This window comes from Mytilus californianus, unplaced genomic scaffold, assembly GCF_021869535.1.
Source record: "Mytilus californianus isolate M0D057914Y unplaced genomic scaffold, xbMytCali1.0.p SCAF_50, whole genome shotgun sequence".
NCBI classification, from domain to species: Eukaryota; Metazoa; Mollusca; class Bivalvia; order Mytilida; family Mytilidae; genus Mytilus; species Mytilus californianus.
Genome location: NW_026262702.1, coordinates 1396740 through 1413657, shown reverse-complemented (window position 1 = coordinate 1413657; position 16918 = coordinate 1396740). Strand labels below are relative to the sequence as shown.

General features: G+C 32.3%; 1 protein-coding gene across 1 annotated transcript; it reads left to right on the top strand.

Moving 5' to 3' along the window:
• Nucleotides 1-386: 386 nt before the first annotated feature.
• LOC127703763 (uncharacterized) lies at nt 387-10756 on the top strand (the record flags this gene model as incomplete). Its single annotated transcript, XM_052207843.1, has 5 exons — nt 387-625; nt 1829-1964; nt 2610-2876; nt 5634-5754; nt 7217-10756. Coding segments are annotated over 5 exons (905 nt in total), but the record flags the coding sequence as incomplete, so codon positions are not given.
• Nucleotides 10757-16918: the final 6162 nt, after the last annotated feature.

Sequence of the window (16918 nt, the reverse complement as noted above, 5' to 3'; positions counted from 1 at the left end):
TTGGTGTTTAACGCCACTTTCAACACTATTGTGCTATTTCGTGGCGGTCAGTTTATATTGGTGGAGGAAGCCGGAGTGCCCGGAGAGAACCACCGACCTTCGGTAGGAAAACTGACAATCCTAGTCAATTAAGATTGGAGTCGAGTGCACCTGCTCCATGCGGGATTCGAACTCACAACCTCAGTGTTGACTGGCTAGTGATACAGTAGTTCGACTACTTAGACCACTCGGCCACCGAGGTGCCCCTCCTGCACTCGCGCTGTACACGCTATTTTCATTTATCATCCTTCTTTTTGCTTATATCACCATTTAATAAAGATATCTGTGGAAATAAACTTGAATTAATGTCTGGACAGTTTAACCTATAAGAAATGTATTTGTTACAGGAGAATGGCTGTTGTTGATCATTTATCTTTTTAAAGAAAACATTATCGGAACCTCGTCGACAAAAAATTCAGCTCTTGGGAACAGAACGACGGAAGTGACATCAGAGTCATTTTTAGAAAGATGGCGACTACAGAATTTGCACTTAATGTTGACCATGTCTATAGTTGTGTCGTTTATCATGTTTTGGGGAATAGGCGGAGTTTTTCAATATTATTTTTATTATAAGCGAAGAACTCAAGTAAGTATTGTTTTGTTTTCAATATAAATTTTCCTTAATGGAGAGAAAAGGCTTTTGGGATCCCTTCTTCATGTTCTTAGGGTCATTTACTCTCACGGAGAACACCATATATTGACTTCCTTTAAATAGCAACAAATTCTAAACCTAAATCCATTCAGTTAAAAAAAACATTCAGATTAGCACTTGCAAAACTTTTGTATATTTGTTTGTTATATAATGTACTTTTCAGTTGGTGATATAAATTGTTTGTCACTTAATTAAAAATCTACTGGTGTTAAGGTTCAGGTTTTTTTTATAATATCAAAAGTAGACGTTTTGAATTGTCTTTTAGAGTTGACCTCCGATTACAGTCAAGTGTTGATATTGCGGGAGTATATGAATTAATATCTTATATTGTCACTTTTTATTGTGGTGGGATCGCTTACACGCAAAGCTTTTGTACAATGTTAGCGTATAGTGCAAACATAAATGAAATCATTCTACACAAAGCATCTAACTCTGCTTCACTTTTCTGTTAGTAAATTATTTTCACCATGTACATTTACTAGTTGTAGCATACACAATTCCCCGTCTTCACGTAGAGAAAATCACAGACCGTAGTTGACAAATCTTTTCAACATTCATTGTAAAGGTTATTTTTACATGCTTCAATTTTACGCCTGTTTTTAATATAATGCTTATGTTAGTTTCCATTTAAAACACACACAATGTTTTTTTTTTGTTCAAGAATAGATTTATCACCCAGGAACAATTTTACTTAAGTGCCAGTCTTTGTAAGAATCAGGCATTTTAGAAATATTTCAAAACATGGCTGAAAAAAACCCACAGCCCTAACCATCCTATTTCGAAGTTACCCTCATCCTGAGTTAGAAATGGTAGGTCTTTCTTTTTTGCGTGTCTGGTAATGCGAGAAATCTCTAGATAAATTTTGGTTAGAATGATAGCAAATTACGGAGTTAGCTCCCCTTAATGTTTAATTTCTAGTGCATTTCAACCAAATTATATCTTGAATTACCAGAACAGGACGAGTATATAAACGAATGTTATATTCGTGGTTATACATTTTGAACAAAAATTAATGTCAACTTGAGTGGGTTTTTGTTTGTCATGTTTTCAACACTGTCTGATTCTTAGGCAGATTGGCACTTAATTCACACATGCGCAATCATTTCGCTAACTGACTAGTTTTGATACTCTCTATAGGCAGCTGATTGGAAATGTCAACCGGACAAATTTTTGACACCAGAAAACGAAAAACATGAATTTCTCCTCGGTTCAGCTAATATGTTACTGGGAGCTACGGTATCTGGTTTTATTGCTTGCTATATAGTTAATGGAGGTTAGTAAAGGATAGATTTCGTATTGACTGGATTTAAAAGCAAGACTATGATGGGTCAATTTATCAACTATGCGGTTAACTAAACCTAATGTTTAAATTTGCTCATACACATTAAGCAATTCTGGTTATGATTGAGTTTTCAAAATAGCGTTCTGTATTTTATGTGTACTTGTGACGTTGTCACACTGCAAAATCGTAATTTTCTTGTTTTTTCTTGCGTCACTCAAACTTAAATGATTTATAGATTGCAAAAAAAAACCCGAATCCAATGACCCCATGATATTATCATATCATTTTAAACAAATTATGTGGACGGAATTTCTTGAAATCGCAATTTAAAGTGTATTAAACGTATTTTTTACATCAAACGTTGGAAAACTTCAGCAACTCGAAGGGACTTGGAATAGTAGCGAAACCAGAGCGGCATGTGAAGTTCATGATCCTAATTACCAAATTTCTTAAATTCTTTGCTGCATTTTTCTAAATTATAAATTATATCCATATTTATTCCACACCAATACAAAAAAAAATAATATACAATCTATTTTAAATATATTTATTTTCAAAGAAAATTCGGAAACACTAACAGGACACACATAAATCAGAAGTTACATTTATCAATTACATTTCCGTTGGATTTTACAGGGTACACCACTTTATATTACAACATATCAGACCGTGGGTGGTTATACTTCCTAGCGTCTATACCAGCGTTTTACATGTATATAGACTGTTTAGCGTACTACTTCCACCGATTGACACACACAAAGTGGTTGTACATCAATATACACAAAGTCCACCACCGATACCACCAACCCACAGCCTTCAGTACTGTAGCAATGCATCCTGCCGAGTTTCTGTTGCACCAGAGTTATCTTATCATTGTTCCATTTTATTTTCCTATCCACGTTGGTAAGTATATTGTCAATAACTTAAAGGAATTTCAGTTTAGTTATCCCACTGTCAATAGACATAGGGTGCATGGGGAATAGAAATATGGTCACTTAGGTCTTCTTCCGATCGACAGTAAAACTCTTGCCAAAGTGGGGCGTCCGTTTGACGGTGCGAGATTTAAAAGTACGCAGTCACGTCCGGTCAGAATTGTGATGTTAAATCCGATGCCTCGTGTAAAGAGAGTGCCACGCTCGATGCACGTTAAGATCCCTGACAACAACTCTTTGAGGTGGCCTGTTGCAAGGCAAAACTTCTGTCCCTACCCAATATACCCTCATTTTCCAGTTGCAATCCACATTTCTCCGACCTTCATCCCGGACGGCCCTAATACACTTGACCTACCTATTGCATTTGATTTTGATTTGTTCTCGTCCTGAACATGCATGAAATAATTGCAACTGGACGTTAAGCAACCAACAATCAATCAGCCAAGTAATACATTGTTTAACCATGTTTCACGACTTATTCATAGAAACGACATTTTTTCATACCTATAAACCAGTGTACATTTCTGGGTTTTCAGTTTGAATATATCTCCGATATTTTTTTGGGAGTAATATTTACGACGGTGACAGTGGAAGAATTCGAAGTAATGCTATCAACAGAATTTAAGCTCTTTCGACTGAATGGCCATTGTAGTTTTTCTCATGTCGTTTGTCAAAAGGGAAGATGGTAGGTGCTCCGAATGAATTATCGTTATCGATATTCACGAAGGTTTACAATCGAGAAAACATGGTTACGTTTGTGCAAAATTATCACCTATATTTCAGTGATGTTCAAATGAAAATATACATGCCAGGATTATGCAATTATGGTTGAATATATATATATATATGTATGCGATTATTTCTGCTTGAGGCAAAAACACATATAATGAATTGTTAAGAAAATAATTATGTTATATATGAGTGAATGGAATTTGCCATGGGAAGAAGTCAAATACGCTCCCACTTCGCAATTTTGAAGCTATATTATCGATCGATGTCGCATCAGCTTATGGATTGAACCTGGTGTGATAAAGTAAAGCTGTCATTTTTTTCGCACCTTTTAACATTAATTGATTAAATATCAACGCCATCATCCTATTATGATATACATTTCATTTTTCATATATCCGCTTATTGTAAAACTACCTTCACTGGTACTGATTAACCTTACTTATTGTGAATTGCCTCTTCTGTTTAAACTATTTATTCAGATAACTATGGCAATTTTTATTTAAACATTTGATGATGGGAGAACGGTAAGATTAGTAAGGTTATGAAAGAAGATGGACTCCTCCTTTATAATGAAAATATTTAAGCAAATAACCGTCCAAGACAGATTCCAAATAAGAAAGACATTTGCTACGGATCACAGGTGTCTTGAGTATGGAAGGATGACCTCCGGGACTTCTCAGTCCTATAATAAGGCATATTCTGAAGGGGAAAGGGGAGGAAGGCGTCTTTTTGGCTGCTATTATACGGTCATGTCAAATTAAGCGACATAAGGGACATTAATTAATATCAATATCTGTGTTCAATGGAGCAGAATATGCTTACCCTTTCGGGGCACCTAAGATCACCCCCGGTTTTTTGTGGGGTTCGTGTTGCTCAGACCTTAGTTTTCTATGTTGTGTTTTGTATACTGTTGTTTGTCTTTTTTTTTGCCGTTTCCTTTCTTGCCATGGCGTTGTCAGTTTATTTCGACTTTTTTCTCCGATGAGTTTGAATGTCCCTTTGGTACCTTTCGCCTCTCTTCTGAAAATGCAAAGCACTTGGCACATGTAACTTCTTGGTATCTTGGGTGTCTTGTTGCAAGGCAAATCTTCTAACCTACTCATGTAATATACATTTTTTGCACTAGCATATTAACTCATCGGCGATTGTGTCGACATAACCTACCAATTTGATTCTTTTGGCGTCATTTTGTTTATGTACGCCAGAACATGTATACGCAGCCACGTCTAGAACTCTCAATTCGATTCTCTTGTAGTGAAAGTGTAACGCTGTCTGCACGTTGAAAACATTGCCACAACTCTTTGTGGAATTCTTATATGTGACGTGTTGCAAGAAAAAGTTACTGCTTTTTCTTCGCCTCGATCGTAACACTTCTACAACCTACCCTATACCGTTTATTGTTTGTTTATTGTCCGGAATATGTAGAAAATATTTGCCCGATGAACTAAAACCTATCCTAAATATGTCATCAGCCAAATTTTCTTGCAGGACGCCAGTACTCTTAATTAAACGCTGTAACTTTCCTCAAAGCACGATTTCTTTAAATTCAAATTTCAACAGGGGATAACCTGTTTTTTTTACAATGGCAGGTGATGCATGCTTAACAGGAGATACTTACCCTGTCGACGCACTCGGCCTCGCCTCTATTGGATTTCATGCTTCCATTAGTTTTTGTTTGTCACCTTAATCTATAATGATATTTGAACATCTATTGACTGTTGTTGTCTAAATTTATGTGACATTGTTATTGAATGATATTTCTCGGTGAACTCGGTGTTCATATACCTAATACAAATAATATTTTGTGAAGATAATCAGTATAAGTAAACCTAATGATTAAATGACCAAAACTGTATCTATTACATTTTAAGAAAAAAATTTCTACTGTGTATATACTAACAATATTATATGTATATAACTATGGTATAATTATATTTCACTTGTGTATATACCAACAAAACTATATGTGTATTATTATGGTATAATTATATTACAGCTGTTTATATACCAACAATATTATATGTGTATTACTATGGTATGATGGATCATTCCGGGATAAAGATGAGTGCACTCTGGCCATGGCAACCACCTTCTATCTTCCATGACAACCATCACAAGTATGTACAATACAGCACTTTAATGATAATCATAGCATGAATGTGCAGCTGATAAAAAATGATAACAACACTTTATAAATTTCATGTGTCCGAATCGGTTTTCTGGATTAACCTTCATCAGGAATGCTTAAAGCCGAATATTTGAAAGCCAAGGATGTATAAGTACCGAAACAGTTGGAGCTCAAAGACCAAAAAGGACCTAAAATAGCCAAATCCGTCTAAGGTCAACTTTCCGTGAGGGAGTTAAAACTTTAGTTTCTTTATAATTTCTAAATTTATGAACGAACAATTTTAGAAAGGTTTGTTATAAATCATGTCAGTACCGAAGTACTGACTACTTATAAGTTTAAAACAAAATGTTAAAAGCTCTCAATTTGTCTGTAGGTTTGTACCATATGAACATGAGTTAAAAAGTGTATGTACATCATACAGTAACCAAATAAAAGCCATCAAATTGAGAAAAAATATGAAGAGCGTATTACTTTTAATTAAATACCATGATATTACATAGAAAGCTCTTTAAATTGTCCTTAAGACGGAATCTACTCCATTATATAGGCAACATTTTGCCACTAAACGTGGACGTAAAGCTAACAACGTTCAATACGTACATAATCAGTTGCGAATGATTTTAAGGGCATAAAGAAAATTCAAAACATTTTGTTTTAATAAATGGAGAAGGTATGACACTTTGTTGGTCCTTTGAATTCGAAAATCAAAAAGTATTATCTATCAAGCAACATCCTTCAGATGCATGCTTACGGAAGGGCTTGTTTTTAATGCAAAACTGCCAATATATTTACCTCATTTTGGAATAATTAAGTGTGCTTCATATCTTGACTTACATCTAAAAATTGAGAATGACCTAAATTATCCCGTAGTGAACTTTCCATTTATATGTAGCAACATTCCAGCACCGCCTACATTTGGAGTATATATCGCCCAGCTGGTGCGATATTCTAGAACTAGCCTATCCTACAGTAGTATCATGATTTTTCTGATATAAAGTTGCTGTTTACATTTAACAAGGACGCTACTTTACCCAAGGGTACCTAATATTAAGGATGATGTCATTCCTTTGAAATTGTTACGGACACCATCATGTTTAGTTGACCGAAATATTGGAACACCTGGGTCACTAATGATCCAAAATATTGGAATATGATTGTCACCAATGACCGAAATATTTGAATATTTGTGTCACGAATGACCGAACTATTGGAATATCTCTGTCACGAATGACTGCGGATATGTTCTAATTGTTGTAGCCACAATCCCGCCTAGATTGTTATCCAAAGCTTTGTTACATTTATTTGTTTTCTTTTCATTTTTTTCCATATTACAAAGCACACACAAGTTCTTAAAATTGATGTAATTTAGATGATGTACATGTATTATTGTCATGATGTATGTCAAAGAAACAATCGTAAGTAATACTTATATATACTTTTATTATTGAAAGGTATTTCCATGTCAACTTTGGTTTTAATTCCTATTTTTTCGATTGGCTGCATGATACCCTCAGGAAAGAAGACCGCGTATATGGAGAAGACATTTTTGGTGGAAAGGGTCAACAACTCTTATCTACAAAGAAGTTGTCATGATAAAATGCTAAGATATTTAATTCAGTTCACTAATTATTCTTTAAATATTTAGTTAAATTAAACAATATGTCACATCCATAAATGCAGTAAGGTCAGATTGTTGACCTTTTGCTACATAATTCAATGTTATTCATAGGTGTCAACTTTCCAGATATTAGTGGGAACAATTGAAAACAAAAGGAAATCTACATTTGAAAAAGACTCAAATATCTATTTTAAAACAAAATAATTTTCTATTTCTAACTCTTTAGACATTATTTCATTTTATAGTCATTATTTTGGTGAAAAAACTCATAAATCGACATTTCAGCGGAATTTGTTCTCGTCATTAACAGATAAACAATTTGACGCCAAATGTAAGCTTCCGGTGTTAAACGGAAACATCACACTTTGTGTATGTCTCAGAATGAAATAAATATTGCAAACTGAAGATTTTCAGATGAAAAATGAAACTATTATTATTATTATTATTGAGGAAATCCTATATGAATCCATGATGAAGGCTTTCTTAAGTTACAGACGGGTAGATTGAGAATTGCACCCGTCATTCTGTTTTCCAAATAGACCCATCTATAGAAAAAATGCATTAAAAATAACTTCAACTGCAAGAGGTTATATAAAATATGACAAACAACATGACATTTATTTGACGACACATTTTTTATAGAAACTATTTTTTTTTTAGGTTACCATAGATCTCCCATTTTAAAAGTTTTTTTCAAAGTTGACACCTATGTTTAACATAATTTTTGTTGTTGTTTTTTTAATGCATTACACTGTATTGATCTATGATTTACAAGTGCTAATTTACATATTTTTTAATTTGTTTGTTTGTTTGTTTTTCTTTTAACTTTGACTTTACAGGTATTTTGAAAATTATGCTGGATTGGTGCCAACTATTTTGAGATCTATGACATGAAGTTAAACATTGAGATCTCTATGAACGAATAATTGGACCATGCAGACAGCCTTATTTTGTTAATTATGCCCTACCTACGATAGTAGAGGGGCATTATGTTTTTCGGTCTGTGCGTCCGTTCGTTCGTTCGTCCGTCCGTTCGTCTGTCCTACTTCAGGTTAAAGTTTTTGGTCAAGGTAGTTTTTGATGAAGTTGAAGTCCAATCAACTTGAAACTGAGTACACATGTTCCCTATGATATGATCTTTCTAATTCTAATGCCAAATTAGAGTTTTAACCCCAATTTCATGGTCCACTGAACTTAGAAAATGATAGTGCGAGTGGGGCATCCGTGTACTATTGACACATTCTTGTTTATTTATTGTGTTATGTTTTTGTTTTTGTTGTTGTTGTGTTTTTTATAATGTACTTATCTCTTTAAATTTTAAAGCCATGTTTGTTAAATTTGTTAACTATGTATTATTATTTGAGATCTATGACATGAACTTTACCATTGAGATCTCTATGAACAACTAAAAATACTATTTAAATCAGTGTAAAAGTAAGGGTATTTTTGTTAGTTTTTATCTTGTTATTTTGTTATGATAATGTTGTTACCTCTTTGAAGATTAAAGCCAGTAGTTTTATTGTTCAGTATTATTATTTAAACATTATCAGGGTAAGATGCAAATTTATGTGTTCCGTCTTTTTTTCGTTTAAAAATAGAAATATTGCTAGGTTCAAATATACCACGAGTATAATTTTTATGTATTTAGATAGTCTATTTATTACCTTGACACAAAATGATTCAGCACTTTGTATTATTGCATTATTGTATTAGTAAAAAATGCTTTTTACAGAAGTATAATGAAAATGAAATTTCTTGAAACTCTATGACTTGAAAACGTATTTCAATGAGGGTTTTCGACATGAAACAAAAATGAAAGCACACCATATTAGGAATTGATATTTAATAATAGATTTAAGTATTTATTTATTGGTTCATTTTTTTTAAATAAGTGTACACCATGCTTTATATATATATATTATCACTTAATATTAGAAAACAGCCATTGCTTGAAACTGTGTAGAAAATAATGAAAATGACAGTCAATGAAACTCTATGACTTGAAAACTTATTTCAATGAAACTCTATGACTTGAAAACTTATTTCAATGAGAGTTTTCACAGTATGAAACACAGGATTAGGAAATGAGGTTTAATGATAGGTTTTTAGTATTTATTAATTGATGTATTAGTATTTCGTAATTGATGTTTTTTAGTTTTTATTAATTGATGTATTAGTATTTATTAAATGACTGATTGAAGCATTTACTTAAGAAAAGGAAGACTTACTATCTTGAAATCAGGGATGATTTGAAAATATTTTGAACAGTAAGCTTAATATAACATTGAATGAAAATACAAAGACATGAACAATACAACATAAAGTAAGGTGTTAAAACATACAACAATGCACTATGTCACAGATTATTGTAAGTTTTTGCATACAACCTGGACCTGGTGAACCCTTCTAGTGAAAATAAAAAAAATGGATGTCCTTTCTAAAATAGATATAGAAAATTGTATAGAATTCATGTAAAATCTTGAAAATATCCTAAAATTATCCTTAAAAACCCCCCATCTCAAAACGTATCTCATAGGTTATTCTACCGATATGTTACTGGTTGGAAGATAAATGTCCGTTTTGATAATTTAAAGTCATCATGTTTGGCTATACAGAACTTAAAGTCTTTTTCTTGGTCGAAAAATATCACAAAACGTCAAAATAATCGTATCGTCATTTTGCGGTAGAATTGTAAATCACGATTTTTTAAAGTATTCTCTACCAAAACGATAATAGATTTGACTAATACACCAAAAGTGAATTAGGTTACTCTAGGGTTATTTAATATTAATCAAACGAATATTTATGTAGCAACAACTTACACCAATTTTTAAGAAACATCTATGGATTGGTTTTGGAAATTTGATGATTGAACGATAATCTAAGATCGCTTTTTATCGATTATATCTATACGAATGAACATTGATTTTTTTTATTATTTTCATTCAACATGTCCAATTATATTTTAGAAAAAAAAGATATGAATACATTAAGTTCCGATTTTTAGTTCAAGTTAAACATACAGAAGTTTCATGCAAAATCTTAAAAATATCTCTGACACGACCCATTTACTGTAAGTTGACCTTAATGTAAACAAAATATCTATTTTGTTGCAAGGTAATGGTGTGAAAATAAAATTGAAGTCTGTTGAATGCAATTTACTGTGTAAATATATTCTGAGATCTATGACATGAGCTGTATCGTTGAGATCTCTCTGAAGCAAGCAGTAGCAAGTTGTAGATTGTGTACCTTTTCAAGGAATGTTTTTACATATTATTGTTATTGTTTTGCTGTAGAAAAATATAAATTACACTGTGTATGATTTTTATCTTTCACAATTGAGATAAAATAAAATGTTGTTATAATTTTTAAATTGATCTGTTTATTCTATCATATGTATATATAGACCTTAAAAAATGTCCCTGTCCCTTCTTTTTTCGGTATTCCAATTGTTAAAACTTTTTAAACAGGCCTGACAGAAGATCGGCATATGTATTTGTCCATGGATAATAAAGAGATAACTTATTCAAGACACATTTTAACACACAAATCTTACTTTATATTAATAGTAGGAATAGAATATTTCAGGCTTTCGTTTCAAAATGGAAATGTACAGTTGCTCCCCTTTAACTGTACTATTTTGAGTTCTTATTAACAAACTGATTTCAAAGATCCATGCTGTTTGTCTTTAATATTAGGAAGTAACGCATTTACTATACCTCAAAGGCAAGTACAGAAATAACAAAATGTCTATCTACATTGGATAATTGGGGAAAATCTCTAACATAACAACAACTGTCTTCTATCTGAAGTAGTACATTTATACGATCAGAAAAGATTTTTTTTTTCAATGTCAAAAACGGTAGTTAATCCTGCTTTGTGGTCGTTTAGGGATTAGTTAAGTCACATCCCTTAGAAAAGTTACATTACAGTAACATTGTAAGCCAGAATATGATTCACATTAAACCTATATCATTCTAAGTAAATAAAATGTACAGTTATATTATTAATAAAGCGGACAAGTATATATATATCTAGTTATTGTCTTGTAAAAAGAGACTTAAGCTTCCAAGGGGACATGAAAAACCATAAGTCGGAGAATAACATACAAAATAATAGACAAAAAGAACCAATACAACAAGGCAACTAACAATTAACAAAACACTACACAAAAAAAAAAGGAAAGACTGACCAGCACGAACCCCTCCAAATACCGGCGTGATCACAATCGCGGAAAAGAGGAAATGATTATGGCTACGATAATTGTGACAAATCCGTTGTCATCTGTAACTTATATTTTCTATAACTGTCAACCAAGTTATGATGACTTCGATTTTCAACAAAGACATGGTATAAAAGAATTTAAGGAATAATTTCAAATTCTTGTCTTATTGTATTATAATCGTTCCGTTTTCAAATCAGGAATATGACAGTTGTTTTCCATTCGTTTGATGTGTTTGAGCTTTTGATTTTGCCATTTGAGAAAGGTCTTTCCGTTTTGAATTTTCCTTTGAGTTCGGTTTTTTTATTTTTTTACTTTTTTCAAAACATTTCATGAACGTGATATATATTTTCAACAATTTTGATAATTAAAATATCCTGATGTGCAACATTGCAAGAATGCAAGAAGAGGATAATAAGGTGTGACATGTATTACCGTGTAGAACGCCACATGCGGGGTGTTAGCTATGTAGCGATCAAGGTAAGTAAAAGTATCAAAATTGCTTTTTTGAGATATGTTAGCATCAAATAATGTATTGCACGGAAGGAACCGAGCCATAATCTATTTACGGCAAGTTAAAGCACACGTTTCCAGTGCTCCGTTTTTTCAAACACCTCTCCCTAGTTTTCGGTCTTGCAGGTTTTGAGACTAAATTTGCAAGTTTTTTCCCGTATGATTCTATAGAAATGAATTCCTATCGTAGAATTTAATGAAATTGCAGCTTCTTAGTCGAAATTTATTGTTCTTTAAGTTAATTTTTCATCGAAAAGTAATGTGTCGCTCGGGGTGTCAGATTTTGCGTCTCAAGGGAGTGAGGCCTTTATGAAAACAAGTATAGAATTGCCTATAATACGGTCTTTATCTGATAAATTGTAATTTAAACACATATACATTAGTATGATGACTATTAGACAAAGGCCGAATTATAGGCAAATATATCCTTGTTTTAATACATGCATCACCCCCTTGAGACGCAAAATCTGACACCCCGAGCGATACATTACATTTCGACGAAAAATTAACTTTAAAAACAATAAATGTTTACTAAGAAGCTGCCATTCGGTTAAATTTTACGATAGGAATTCATTTCTATATAATTCATATTGGGAAAAATCGCCAACAGTAATTTTTATCCTGAAACTTGCATATGAAGCCTAAAAATCTGCAACATGGAGCACTAGGGATAGGTGTTTGAGAAAACGGAGCACTGGACACGTGTGCTTCTACTTGCTAGAATTAGATTATGGTTCGGTTCCTTCAGTGCAATACATTATTTGGTACTTACAATTCTCAAAAAAGCAATTTTGATACTTTTACTTACCTTGATCGCTTTTTCTCCGCTTCAAAACCGCCACCCCAAACATAGCCCACATATGTGTCGTTCTACACGGTGATACCCGACTAATTGATAGAAATTTGTTGAAACAGAGCACTGAAGACCAATTGAGACAGATGAACATCCACTTTCAAATTGGTATTTCAATTTCCAAAATCGGTTCATGTGAAACCTAAGTATTATGTCTTTCAGGTATTTTATTTCAGCTTTCATGATTAGCCAATTTAATTATTATGAAAACAAAAAATTTAATTAAGTATGCACAATCTTGTGATCTCTCGAAGAGCACAAAAGACTCGTTTTATAAATAATGTTATTTCACCTTTAGGGTGAAAACCGAGTTTAAATATCAATTTCGTGTATACTAGTAGTACTCGATAATTAACAGTATAATGTATGAAATTTTCAAACACCGATAAATCTTGGAATATGCAGTGAAATTAACGCAGGGTCAAATTTTCGCGTTTCTTAAGCTGTCGCGAACAAGACGAAAATTAAATACACGCAAAAAAAAACCCCGATATACGGTATATATTCCTTCATAACGTGGCTTGTTGGTCACTCCGGAGCATCTGTGATCAACCCCGATTTTTGGTGGGGTACGTGTTGCTCAGTTTTTAGTTTTCCATGTTGTGTTTTGTATCTATTGTTGTTTGTTTTATAGTATTTCATCGTTTTTTTGCCATGGCGTTGTCAGTTTATTTTCGACTTTGAGTTCGAATGTCCCTATGGTATCTTTGGCCTTTCTTTTGTAAATAACCCTAATCTATACTATCATATTAACTGTTCATAGATGAAGACTGATATAGAAAAAGAGGGGCGAAAGATACCACAGGGACATTCAAACTCATAAGTCAAATATAAACTGACAACGTCATGCTAAAAAAGAAAAAGACCAACAGATTAACAGACAAACAACAGTACACAAAACAAAACATAGAAAACTATGAGCAACACGAACCCCACGAAAAACTGGGGTAGAAACGATACCAATCTCATTAAATGAAAACATTTGTGCATTTATTTTTATTCTTTCTGATACCATCATGGGTTTTCTTAGAGGTTTAGTTCTTGAAATAACATATTTTCAGTATTATGTCATCTCATCCATAAACAGATGAAATCAGATATCAAGGTCAAATGATAATTAGTAAACCTATACCCTCTGTGGAATACACGTGGATGAATACTGTATCCTGAAACTATATACATCACATTATTTTAACTTACTTATAGATGTCTCAAAACTGTTTAAAATTAAATTGTCCATGCAATACTAAATTTCAGATTAAAAAATTTGAGATCCTAAATTTATTTTACTTTGTGGATAAACAAATATTATTAATTGTTATTGTCAACTATCAATCCACAAATTGGTTTGATTAACTTGTACATCTAATGTATAAAATTTGCAACAAACATTAATTTTACACTGATACTGTGTAAAATAATATTTCAAATTTCAAATAGTTGCTTGTGGTATCATAATGGTTCCGTTTCCAAACATTTCATTAAAGCGGTATATATTTTCGACAACTTCAATCATTAAAATATACTGATGTTACACGTGCAACATTACAAGATAAAACTTTAGAATAGGATAGTTTTCGTTTTCATATGCTTGATATTATCTGCAACTAAAATTTAGAGATGGAATGGTCTTAATTTGGACATAGTTTTGTGAAACTTTAGCAGATAATCCAATTCATTATGTAAGATGGAATAACGGTTTAACAAATGTTAATAGTGACCTAGTGTCCATTTGATTTCCTCACTCGATTTAAAAAAATGTCTATCTTTAATTAGCGTTATGGTTACGAGGTATGGGATTAAGGATTAGGATTAGGGTTAGGGTTTTGGGTAAGGAATAGGATTAGAGTTAAGGGTTTGGGTTATTCGAGGTTTCATGTAATTACCAAGCATTTGAAAATTTGAAATGTTACCTATCGAGAGTAGATTAATATTTTAATCAACAGAAAAATATATAGAATCTATTTCTTAAATAATCTAATCGAAAATTCTAAGTGAAAGTAAATATGGCGGGAAATTACACTAGACAAATTTGATCATTTAGGTGTGGTAAATAAAAATGACCAGAACCGGTTTAACAAGTGCATACCTAATTGTAATAAAAGAAATTAAACATATTTTGCCGAAGAAATATTTATACATGATATCCTCTCATTAGGTAGCTAGTAAATATCCTCCACCATTTGTATCATTTTAACTGTTCATAGATGACGACTGAAATATACACGATAACAATCTCATTAAATGAATCTTATACCATCAGGTATTTTCTTTCATTTTAAGTTCCTAAAAAAAAGGAATTCTTAGTATAATGTCATGTCACCTATAAAAAGAAGATATTATACATCAAGGTTAAATGATAAGTATTCAAATTTATACCCTATATGGAATACACATAAATGAAACATTGTATCCTGAAACTATATACATCACATTATTTTGAATTTACTTATAGGTGTCGCAAAACTGTTCAATTTTAAACTTTTCATGAAATACTAAATTTCAGATATAAAACAGATTAATATCAAAATATATGAATGGAAATTATTAGAATTAACCAGGTGTTTTTATATAAAACAACAGAAATTCGGACAATACCCTGTCTAAATATTTCAGACCCTCAATTTATTTTACTTTGTAAATAAGCAGATATTAAGATTTGTTCTGGTCGAATATCAATTCACAATTTTTTTTGATAATCAGTTTCTTCTAATGTTTAAAATTTGCAACAAACAACGCATTGTAAAATAATATTTTGAATTTCAAATAGTTCATTGTTGTATCAAAACATCTCCAAACATTTCATTAAAGGGACATAAATTTCAATTATTTGAATGATGTTACATGTGCAACATTACAAGAAAAAAGTAGAATTGGTTAATTATCGTTTTCTACTGCTTGGATATTACCTGTCTTACTTTGGACTTTGGCATTAAATCTGCATGGTAATAGTGACTGAGTGCCCATCTAGTTTCCTTACTCGATTTGTTTCTATCTTTAGTTAGTTTTATGGTTAGGATGAGGGATTAGAGATAGGGTTATAGTTGGGGGGTTAGTGATTAGGGGTAGGCTTAGGGATAGGTGTTTGAATCATTCGAGGTTTGGTGTAATTACCAAGGATTTGAAAATTTGAAATTTACCTATTGATAGTTGATAAATATTGAAGTCAACGGGAGAAAATGTAGAATGTATTTCTATAATAATTTAATCGAAAATGCCACGTAAAAATAAAAATGGCAGGACATTAGATGTGTAAAAAATTAAATTAAAGGTGTGGTAAATGAAAACTTATCGAGCTGGCCAGAATCGGTTTAAACTAGTGCATACCGAATTCTTATTAAATTTCACAGAACTTTTTTAAATGCATACCGAATTATAACTGGATAGATATAACATATATGTTTGCCATAGAAAAATATATGTTTCCTTCATATCGTATAGCTTGTAAATAACCATCACAAGTAGTATCATATTATCTGTTCATAGATAAAGAATGAAATAGAAACGATACTAATCTCATTTCATGAAACCTTTTTGATCATTTAGTTTTATTCTTTCTGGTACTATCAGGTGTTTTTATTTTTAGTTCGAAGAATAACATATTCTTAATACAGTGTCATGTCATCCATAAAAAGAAGATACCATAAATCAAGGTTAAACAAGAAATGATTGTAACAGGATGCTGTTACGAAGTCTCCCAAACGAAGCTCCCATAATTCGTAATTCCCAGGGTCGCCTGACATTGGGCAACGTCCAGTGAAAATTGGTTTGGTCCAGGAAAGTTATATGCATTAGTGATGCCTGGGGACTAACCCTGTATATCATTCAAATCATCTTGGCATGACAAACCAGAATATAAATGGTTTAGGGGTGGGGATCTCGACCATTTAGGGACCGGTCAAAATTTCTTGATGCATGGGACCGGTGCAAACTGTAATGGGACAAGC